The sequence below is a fragment of the Theobroma umbraticum genome, unplaced genomic scaffold, assembly GCF_002168275.2.
Source record: "Theobroma umbraticum cultivar Fairchild unplaced genomic scaffold, ASM216827v3 scaffold_44.0, whole genome shotgun sequence".
NCBI classification, from domain to species: domain Eukaryota; kingdom Viridiplantae; phylum Streptophyta; class Magnoliopsida; order Malvales; family Malvaceae; genus Theobroma; species Theobroma umbraticum.
In genome coordinates this window covers 24,703-35,394 of record NW_018397255.1, presented here as the reverse complement: position 1 = coordinate 35,394, position 10,692 = coordinate 24,703, and the positions used below count along the sequence as shown (strand labels likewise).

The 10,692-nt window shown below is 37.1% G+C and overlaps 2 protein-coding genes and 1 long non-coding RNA gene across 6 annotated transcripts in view; all 3 read right to left on the bottom strand.

Annotated features, from left to right (window-relative positions):
• Positions 1 to 1,971: 1,971 nt before the first annotated feature.
• Positions 1,972 to 2,886, bottom strand: LOC110409826 (vacuolar iron transporter homolog 5-like). Its single transcript, XM_089782512.1, has 2 exons — positions 2,483 to 2,886; positions 1,972 to 2,377 (listed from the first exon to the last, which is right to left on the bottom strand). The coding sequence occupies exons 1-2, from the start codon at positions 2,884 to 2,886 to the stop codon at positions 1,972 to 1,974; spliced, it is 810 nt and encodes a 269-aa protein (XP_089638638.1).
• Positions 2,887 to 5,809: 2,923 nt separating this feature from the next.
• Positions 5,810 to 8,626, bottom strand: LOC110409663 (uncharacterized). Of its 3 annotated transcripts, none has more exons than XR_002444593.1 (4): positions 8,481 to 8,626; positions 8,321 to 8,359; positions 6,028 to 8,096; positions 5,810 to 5,948 (listed from the first exon to the last, which is right to left on the bottom strand). It is a non-coding gene; the product is annotated as an uncharacterized LOC110409663 (long non-coding RNA). The 3 variants fall into 3 exon arrangements; XR_002444592.2 differs by having other exon boundaries at positions 5,848 to 6,164; positions 6,309 to 8,096; XR_002444594.1 differs by having other exon boundaries at positions 5,918 to 5,948; positions 6,036 to 8,096.
• Positions 8,627 to 9,049: 423 nt separating this feature from the next.
• The window catches only part of ZWI (kinesin-like calmodulin-binding protein (ZWICHEL)), a 9,627-nt gene continuing 7,984 nt past the window's right edge, over positions 9,050 to 10,692 (bottom strand). For both annotated transcript variants that reach the window (XM_021445213.2, XM_021445214.2), the window contains exons 22-23: positions 10,200 to 10,471; positions 9,050 to 9,661 (exon numbers count right to left, since the gene is read on the bottom strand). In XM_021445213.2, the coding sequence (XP_021300888.1) occupies positions 9,469 to 9,661; positions 10,200 to 10,471 (465 nt within the window). In that variant the 3' untranslated portion in view covers positions 9,050 to 9,468. The remainder of the gene's footprint in view (positions 9,662 to 10,199; positions 10,472 to 10,692) is intronic.

Below are 10,692 nucleotides of genomic sequence, written 5' to 3'. Positions count from 1 at the left end.
AAACAGGCTCCTAGAGCCTGGTATGAGAGGATAGATGAACATTTTAAGAACCAAGGCTTTGTTAGAAGTGTGAATAAGCATCCTTTATATGTCAATAAGTCAAATGAGGAGATTATGTTGATTGTTGCCCTTTATGTTGATGACATGTTGATAACAAGACCAGACAAAGCTTATTTAGAAGATTTCAAGACACAAATGATGAGTGTCTTTGAAACGACAAACTTGGGACTAATGTCCTATTTTCTGGGCATGGAGGTGTTGCAATTGCCTGGTCAAATAATCCTGTATCAATCAAAGTATGCTAAGGACCTGTTGAAGAAATTCAATATGGACTCATGCAAAGCTGTAGATTTACCATTCAATATTGGAAACAAGTTAAACAAGGAGGATGAATCAGGAAAAGCTGATGGAATGTTGTATAAAAGCATGGTAGGCTATCTATTGTACCTATCGGCTACTAGACCTAATATTATGCTTGCTACAAATCTGCTTTCCAAGTTCATGCAAAATCCATTTGTTTGTCACTTTACTGCTGCAAAAAGGGTTCTCAAGTACTTTAAAGGTACTATGGAATTTGGCTTACACTACTTGAAGGATGAAAACAGTGAGTTAATAGGTTATAGTGATAGTGATTGGGCAGGGTCTATTGATGACTCAAAAAGCACTGGTGGGTTTTGTCTCTCTTTTGGCAATGCTGTGTTATGTTGGAATACCAAGAAGCAAGATATTGTGGCTCAATCTTCCACTGAAGTTGAGTAAATAGCTACAGCAGCAGCTGCTAATCATGTTATATGGTTGAGAAAATTGTTAACTGATCTAGGGTTCAAGTAAGGAAAAGCAACTCAGATTAATGTAGATAATCAATCTACCATAGCTATTGCAAGAAATCCAGTACAACATGGTAGGACAAAACACATAAGGGTCAAGTATCATGCCCTTAGAGAATCTGTCAACGAAGGTGGAATTCAATTGGCTTATTGCCTTACTGATATGCAGCTTGCATACATCTTTACAAAAGGCTTGACAGGAGATAAATTCGAGCTTATGAGAAGGAGGTTAGGAGTTCAGCAGGTGTTCAATCAAGGGGGTATATTGAAAAGTGATTTTAACCTAGGTTGACAAAAGTGTTAAAGCATTTGTTAAAACTGTAGTAGTGTTGGTTGGTAGTAAAATACAAATGTTTGTATCATTTTGATATTATCAGTGTTAACTAAACAATTGTTCAAGAGTCATTTAAGTGTATTAGCTGAAACACAAGTTCTCATATCGTTTTGTCAACACTGCTTTACTGCTTCTAGAATCTGCTGTAATTGGTAGTTGTAAACTTTTGTTAGAAAGTTTGTTTCAAATTTCTTTATAAAGACCGATCTTTATGGAGTTTAGTTTTTAGTTGTAAACCAGTATATAAACTCTAATAGAGCTGGAAATAAAGCAAGTGAGTTAGTTTTCTTTATTCAGTTTTTCCTCTCTGTTTCTTGAGTTTTTTTCAACAATCCCGTCTTTCTTACCGTGCGTGTTTTTGTTTCCTGCAACAAATTTTCTTGTTTTAATTCATCAGCAAAGGGATAAATAGTTATAAAATTACTGATGCACCATATCATCCTCTTTTTGCTTCTCCATCAAATGGTTGCAGGAATTCAACCATATCTATATGCCACCGTATACGTACGTCCCATTTGTTTTCTATTCTCATTCGAAGTCAGCTTTTAGAAACAGAATGGCCGGCAGGAAACGATAGCAGAAAATCAAAACTAACTTTATCTAAAAAAAAGGAAAAATCTATAGCAAAAGATACAACAGAAAAGTTATAGTATACAAAAGTCTGCAGCTCCATCTCTAGCTAGGATCTACCAGGAAAACATCTACATAGATCAGCAGGTGCTATATGATTTTGTGAGAAACTGGCAGCAATCTGCTTTTGATAATACTTACATCCGAAGCTAACAGGATAGGACTAGGTGATAGCCCTTATTAATCAGTGTCTCTGCTCTCATGATCTGTATCGAAGGGCTTAAGCAAACCGTAAGTAATTGCCATCGCAATCCACCCTCCAACCAGAACTCTCGCTGCTGATACCCTAACTGGTAAGCCACCAAGATGAGCTCCAAAACACCCGAAGAGAGCAAGAGCTATAGATGTAACCACTGCAATCACCACAATCCGAATAATGTTTTCTGCAATAAAAGCAGCGGATGCCAGAGGTACAACTGACCCACATAAAAATGCCAAAGCTGATGCGGCGGCGGCCTTATACGGGTTAGGAAGTGCTTTTTCCATGTGATCTTGCACCAATTCTACGGCTTTAGTACTTAAATCTTTGGTTATAACTTTTATTATAGGAGACCTGCCGGAAGATAAGACTTGGGGCTTTGGCTCAAGAATTAAAACCGGAGGTGGTATTTTTTCTGTTGGCTCACTGCAGGCCAGGTTCCTGCATGGTGCAGTCCTTGTAGGAGTCGGGGTATCTAACATGCCTAAGTTTGTCTCTCTGAGCTTGCTTGCCTTAACTGTAGTGGGACTGGAAGTCATATCAAGATTCTTGACGTGATCATGCTGCATGCCTGTGTCAGTTTTTGAAGTGCAGCGGGCAGCAGTTGCCTGTTCAATATCTCTTTGTGTTGAAACAGAAACGAACTCACCAACAGCCATGCTACAGGCACCCGCAAGTGCTCCAGCAAGTCCAGACATGATCATGGACCATCTATCATCCTCTGCTGCACCTACACCAAGCATTAGGGATGTAGTCGAAAGCAACCCATCATTAGCTCCCAGAATGGCTGCTCGAAGCCATTGAGCTCGTTGCACATGTTCGGTCGGTTGATAGGTTTCATCAGCGACAGGAATCTTGTGCTCAGAACATGATTCAAATGTTTGAGAGGAAGCCATGAGAAGAATTATGGAGATAAATACCTAGCTATAGGAATGCGTATGGAGTGTGGCTTCCGATGTTGAAACACACTCGGAGCACGTGGAGATTATATAAAAGAGACAAGGATTTGAGAAAGGGAGAGTACATTCCTACAAAATAGGTTTCTTAGGATATAGAGATTCTTAGGTGTTGCCGTGAATGATTACAAACAGGGAAGAACTGGGACGTTGGGGTCTATGATTCTGTTGTCTATCACGCCCCCAGTCATTCCTACGCCCTTTTTGCTTCTGAATATTTAGCAAAAATATAATTTTGAGTATGCTACTAATTTAGCCGTCCTGGAAAGATTGTTTGGGTCCTTCTCTGCTCAGCCTCGTTCCTATCTAACCGTAAGATACTTGCCTAAGTAGCTACCTTCTGTTTTGTTTTTTGCTTCTAATTACATAATTAGCACGAATACATACGTACTTTTTCTACATAGTGTTTCCTTACTTGAATCAAAGCTCCTTGGTTGAAATAGGATGCAAGGGTTGAATTACAGAATTACTCCAAAAGGTCTCGTTGTATTAATTGGTGTATTAATTTGATTTTGTTCTAACCATATGCTGCCTTACATTTTTGTAGGCCATTCCTAAGTCCTTGGCTTGTTAGTGACTCTAACGAAAGGGAATTGCTTGGTTGCCTTCTAAGGATTAATATCAACTTGGAGGACATTATATATATGCATGTATGTAACGAGAATAGGGATAATGGTTTGTAATTTGAAATTAATGATCAAAACCATTTCAGCACCAGCATGATTAACGTAATCATAACAACCATCATCGGCGTACACTCAGCTACAACAACTCCTGTGTAGGAGCCCCGAGCTTTGAATCATTCTTTTACACCGAAAGGATCGTTCTCGTAGCAGTCAACTGAAAAGTCATTTAATTTCATAAAATATAAAACTCAAAATAATCATACAACTTTTAACAGTTTGAGTTTCCTTTATGCTTCAAGCCATAAGATTAAAATATTCCAACTAAAATTCTCCTCGTTAAAGTATGATCATTCTCTGTCGCGCCACTAGAGCCGGTCCTTTGTCTGCAGGCTCAACCAGTGTTGTTAATTGCACAAACTACAACCAAACCAAATCAAATCCAAATTAATTATTAGCATAATAACAACAATATTTGAATTTTAGATAACAATAATTAGCATATATACCATTGGCATTTTTGATGGTTAAATAATGAGCGTTGTGGCCTTTAGTGCCACAAAGCAATCATTATTCATTATAGTATCAGATTGGTGAGACGAAGTCAGTAGATTACAATGATGATAATAATGTTCTGTGCATAGCTCAGCCAGATTCCTTGCTTTAGGTGATTTGCTCGACTGCAAGCATTGACTTTATATGATTGCTAATCATTTTTGGTAAATAGAAATTAAGTTACGGCAACATCTTTTTTACTAACTGTATCAGAAAAGTAGGTTCAGATTTTCACAAACACAAAAAGAAAAAAAAAATTACATGATATCGATTAAATTAGTAGATATTTACACACCTTAAATCTAAAGACTAGAGTCCAGGAGAAGGGGATTTCTTTGAAAATTGATAAGTACTGAGGATGCCAATAGGAATATGGTATGGATGGTAGCTGGCGCCCGAGAATTGAGGGAAAGTTTTCAGAGTCTTGTCGGAGCGTGGTTGGTTGGTCGCTAAAAGGCAAACCAGACCACCACTCAACTCAGCTGTGCAGTGCACTCCTCCTTCATGGTTTTATGGGCGTTTCTGTCGCGTTATGCCTTTGTATTTATGTTCTTTTTATTAGATTATCATTATATCCTTCTCTACTGGCAGTCTGGCACTTCTACCTTACCTCCTACACCGGCAAGCCCGTTTAAAATTGGCTGCCTGCAACGCTGCGCACTGCAATCTGCCCTCCTTCTCTTTCTTCTTACTACACTTTAACTTATTGCGAAAGTTTTTCCTCAAATGGCTTCCGCCAGGAGTCGTAGGAGTTTCACCGCTCATCTGTTCCTCTGGGTTTTTCTTGCACAAACTCATATTTGCTTTTCTGCCAAGGTGCATTACATTGGCAGCAATGCCGGTTTTGGGTTTCCATTAAACTATCTTCTGAATTTCATAGGCTCATGGTTTAGTTGGGGTGTGATGGTTGCAGGTGTATGTGGTATATATGGAAGTACAAATGGTGAAGACCCAGATGACATTCTCAGCCTCCACCACCAAATGCACGCTGTTGTTCACGGTGGAAGGTTTTTCTTCTCTTCCTTTTCTTTTTCCCCTTAATTCTCCCCGCTGTAACATTTTATCGTTGCTTATCTTATTGGTTAAACTCCTATGTGGTTGCTTAACATTAAAAAAAGAACAGCATCGAGAAAGCGCAGGCATCTCACGTCTACAGTTACAAACACGGTTTCAAGGGCTTTGCCGCCAAATTGACGGACCGCCAGGCTTCAAAGATAGCTAGTGAGTTTCTGGAATTTTATTTCTTTCTTCCTTGCTGTTTCTTTTGTCTCTTTTGTCTGTGTTCTGTAATGAGGGATAGATTTTCTCGGAACTCCAATTTTTGTTTAATTCTCTCCTGTACATACAAGATGCAAGTCGTCTTCTGATTCACCGAAAAAATAAAAAAAACAAACCCAGAAATGTCCGCCGTGGTCTCTGTGTTCCCAAATTTGAAAAGAAGGCTACACACAACTCACTCATGGGATTTCATGGGCCTTGTTGGCGACGAAGCAACGGAGATTCCTGGATATTCAACCAGGAACCCAGTCAATGTTATCGTTGGTTTTATCGATACAGGTCTGCTTTGTCTAGTTTTCTTCATTCATTAGAAACTACTAGTTTAGGAGTAATATATTCATATCTGACTTCATGTATAGTCCTTAACTTCAGAAGGGGTAATCCATATGTCCATTAGACATATGCTTCTTAATTTCATTCATGAATTCATCCTTAAAAGGCTCTGTTTGTCTGTGAGTCTATCATTCCAACGTTTCAACTTTCAATTACCTTTTCAACAGTAATTGAAATGTGCAGTCCAACTGTTGAAATGGATGATCACTGTTGCTGCTAGTTCAACAGATAGAGAGTTCACATCTGATATTGTACTAGGAGATGGAACTAACTTTACGGTAATTCTAATTACCTTCTTACTTTTGGACATACTGAATTGCTCCCCCGCTCCTCTTCTGAGCTTCATCAGTTTTCTGTCATTGAATAGGGGGAAAGCCTCAGTCTCACTGAAATGAATGCCTCTGCAAGGATCATCTCTGCCTCTGAAGCCTATGCATAATACTTTACCCCTTATCAATCCAGGTGAAGCACAACTTCTAAAAGTAATACACTTAGGATGTTAAGCGGGGAACCTATAGTAATTGTTCCTTCTTGGTTTCATAGCTATTTTCTAGAGAGTTCCTTGAATATTACCAGAGTCAGAGGGAAAGTTTTGGTCTGTCGACATGCTGAGGGTTCATCAGAGTCAAAGTTGGCTAAGAGCGAGGTAGTGAAAGAAGCTGGTGGAGTTGGGATGATCCTTATCGATGAGGCAGATAAGGGTGTTGCCATCCCTTTTGTAATTCCTGCAGCTATAGTTGGACGAATTACAGGAGACAAGATTATTTCCTACGTTAATCAGACACAGTGTGTGTTTACATTTAAAATTCCATCAATGAACCCAGCAGAATACAGTACTAAAAAAGCATTAAACTGACTTTGAATCAATTTTCAGTGTACACTTAAGATGTTATAACAATGTCATAAGAAGGCATATTCCAAAGACAGACTTTGGCCAGCAGGGCATAAGTAGCTTTCCAAGCATTAAACTGACTTTGAATCAGTTCTGTGTGCACTTAAGATGTTATAATGATGTCATAAGAAGGCATATTCCAAAGACAGACCGTGGCTAGCAGGGCATAAGAAGCTTTCCCAGCCATCAAGTAATGTTTGAAATCTGAACCTGAAGAATACCCCATATATGTTTTCCAAACACATAATATAATTTAAGATTAGCCTAGCTGCAATCTTCTTGCATTCAAAAGAATTAAAAAGCATAAATAAAAATGCACTTCATGTCTATTATTCCAAACTAGCAAAATCTTATCCATATGTAGAATGTTACAGTCCCTAGCACTTAATGGATGCATATATCAATGATGAATACAACCTTTGTGTAATTGAACACAATGTCAAGCTCGCAAACATTCTTGAAACGTCTATCCAACATTTCCACCAAAACTGAACAGATCACATCAAGTAAAATCGTCCGATATTTGAAATAACTATCAGAAATTATTGTCATATCCAGCTTTCTAGTTTATAAAGGAAATGCATGAAAAACCTGGGACATTGTTCTCATCAGAGAACATGCAATTTTTAGAGCTAAGAATTTTATTGAATCTTAGAATCACAAGAAAAATTGTTAACATGTCCACACAAAAAAGGATGGTTATATTCAAGATAACATCTAGAATTGTATTGATGCAACCAAACCCTGCCATTTAAAAGACACCTGAGGTAAACTCAACTAAGTTGGGTGACACAACAATCATCACTAGTTCCAGTGCACATGAATATCAATTTTTTCATATTCAGTAAATGCTCATACAAGAGAATATATTCCACAAAAAGGTGTATCTGAACTGAATGCAACTTCAAATCAACACAAAAACCATCAAAGTGGCTTGCTTCAGCTTTATGAAAAGTTTTCTTATCTATAATGTTAGATAAGTATTCAGACATCTCCAAGTATTGATTAATTAAAATCTTGATTTTTAAATGATCATGGTACAGAAAAACAACATTTCATAACTTAATTACTCCATTATAACTCTACAAAAAAAAGCAGAACCATACCTTGTATCAAGTCAAGCTCTGCTAGTTCAATTTCGGAACTATCAAATAAAAGAACAAAGTAAAGAATAGCAAAATGGTTGCATACAAGGCGACTATCCTGAAAGTGAGAATTCAAAAACAATTAAACAGAGTTTAAAGTAGAGCTAAAATAAAGCTATGGCAGTTGTTACATGCGAGTGGAAGAAGAAGTTTCAATCAAGAGGACAGCCAAATGAATATTAATTGATTTCTAACCTCACACTAACAAGGGAATGAAAATTAAATTAGAAATGAAGAAAAAATAGAACATAAAAGAAATTACCGGACCAAAAATGGATTAAGCGTCTATGAAATTGCTTAGGTTCTCCGCTCTACTGCACAAGACTGTTTAAAAGATCAAAATTAAAATTTAAAGCAAAAAAAATAGAAAAATAAAATACGAACTCTAAGTACGAATTCAAGAATGATCGATTACGTCAAATCATCAACAAGATTTAAAAAACTGCATCGAACATTCATGCGATCCAAACAGAGCGAAGTTCAAATTAATTACAGCTAAATTAAGAAGAAGATGACGAAGAAGAAGAACGTTGGTAAGAGATCGGAACCTGCAAAAACGCTTCGTATAAGCTCCTGCTGCTTCTCCACTGGCCGATTTAAAGGAATTCAGAGCCACGTCGATTATTGCAGACGAATTGAACAAGTTGATAAGATCGTGATCTTCATTTTAAGAGTAAAAACAAATTCAAAAGAGAAAGAGAAATTTACCAGATATTTGTAACATTTTGCAAGGCGAGGTTTGCCTTGAGTGCTGACCGCCATCACAGCTTTTATCATCTTCGCTCCTCTCTGTCCACTCTCTCACTCTAAAGCCAAACAGAATTTTGGATATGCTGAAAGTTTCACCTCTGTCTCTCTCTCTCTATATATATATACACACACACACACACACACACGGGGCGCCCTGAAATTTGTAAATGGACAAAAAAGTCCTCCACCAGTGATTGCAAACCAAAGACCAACGAGGTTAAATTAGGAATATAATAATAATGGACAAAACCAAAGTACTAATCCACAGTAAGGTTAAATTAGGAAATTGAGAAAAGAATTGTAATGAAATAATCATATAATAATCCACGCCGTATATAACCTGGACGAGCCCTAGACAAGGAGATCAGTTTTAAAATTGGAGCTGGAGGCGCCAAAAGAACGTCAAGAAAATGGCTACTAAAGATGATGAAGATATAATGATTGGAAAGTGAAAAATCCTTGAGCTCGTTTATCGAATTGATGCCACGCTTTTTATGACTAAAGGCCTAAAAGGAAAGGGAAACGGATAATCAATCATGACAAATAATTTTTATATTAAAAAGATTGAGAATAATAAGTGTTATAAATAATAAAATTTTTGGACATCCAAAAAACTGGCAGTTAAAAATTTTAAGGGGTATGTTACATTTTTTTCCCTCATAGTCAGCGCTTCGTTGCTTACACGTAACAAACAGTCTTGTTTTATCGCATTCGTGTGCGCATTCATTTAATTAGTAGATGGAAAATACACACAGTACAGTTTTAAATCTTACTCAAGTCGGTTAAAACTTCCCTCATACGCTACCTTAATGTGAACTGTACCCAAGTACATAGTTGAAATGCTATCAACAAAACCCTTTTAGTCCATCTACAAAGGTCATACTGAATGATTTGATTTGCAAGATCCATCGAGCTCAGTTTCTTGTCAATTTACAAAGCACGGACTCTACATCGAGTGACGACCATCTGCCCTGTCTTTTGTTGTCCGCTCCTCCTGAATTTCTTCATAATCCTCGTCATCTCCCCTCCTACCAGCTTGTTCCTTCCAGTATGCAACCAACTTTTTCAATCGAGCCACCTCTTTTGAGCAAATGTTCTTGCTGGGATCATTTACAATGGACCGAACTCTTGATGCATATCTAAATTGGCAAGAAGAGGTTAGAAATAGAACGTCATAGGCATAGAAACACAAATAGCGACAAGAATACAGCCAATTCACCAAAGAAAATCAGTTCCTTTAAGCAACATCATCACAGAATTAGTTTGCACAGAACCTTACAATATCCAGTACCTACTTGCATTTCAAATTAGTTATACTTTCATCTCGTACTATTTCAACTTATTTTTCTTAACATACTTGTATTCAAACATATTAGACACCTTAAACTAGAAATGAAAATCCAATCCTCCAACCTTAACAAAATGTACATATTTTATGTTGAGCACGAATTTCTGTGCAAAAATCTATATTGAGGATCCAGGAGGAAAAGATGATAATTCACTAATATATTGACACCATAATTTATCTCAAAGGTTATTATATCAATTCTATCGAAAACTATATCATATTCTCTCTAATTTTGACTTATGCAGTTGTACGTTAACTACTTCAGTTTAATATGATAAAAACACTTGAAAACAGCACTTTAATGTAGACAACTTGTATAGAAAACATACGTTAGAGAGTTGTACGTCTCATCCAAATTTGATTCAGCTGGAGACACGTTAACAAACATGAGTGTTTTGGCATTACCACCAAGTGAATCACTCATTAACATCGTTAGCTTGTGATTCCTGTAAGGAATATGTTGGCTGCCAGAAGATAAAGCACTAATGACATCCCCAAGCGCTGAAAGTGACTTGTTGATACTCTGAGCTTCTTTAAGTTGATCACCGACAGAACCCGACTTCTTCACTCTCTCAGAACCAGCAAGGTCCACAAAGCTTAGCTGCACATGAGGGAATTAGATCGTCATCTTTTTACAATCATGCAAGTGCAAGATTTTCTTTATCCTTCTTTATTTTTAAAAAATTGTTATTTGTTTTAATATCTAAAAAACTAAAAACCTTGGCAAGGCAATCAATACTTAGTAAGATTCAAATTTATGCAATGCTTTTGTTCCTGTCAAGGATCATAGCTTAGAATTTAGATTATAGAACAAAGATAGAT

Bases quoted from the DNA above. Each gene is read 5' to 3' on its own strand.
- LOC110409826 (XM_089782512.1), bottom strand. From the start codon at position 2,886: ATGGCTTCCTCTCAAACATTTGAATCATGTTCTGAGCACAAGATTCCT. The intron at 2,378-2,482 runs AAACTTAGGCAT...GGTTTTAATTCT, and splicing joins GCAAGCAAGCTCAGAGAGAC to TGAGCCAAAGCCCCAAGTCT.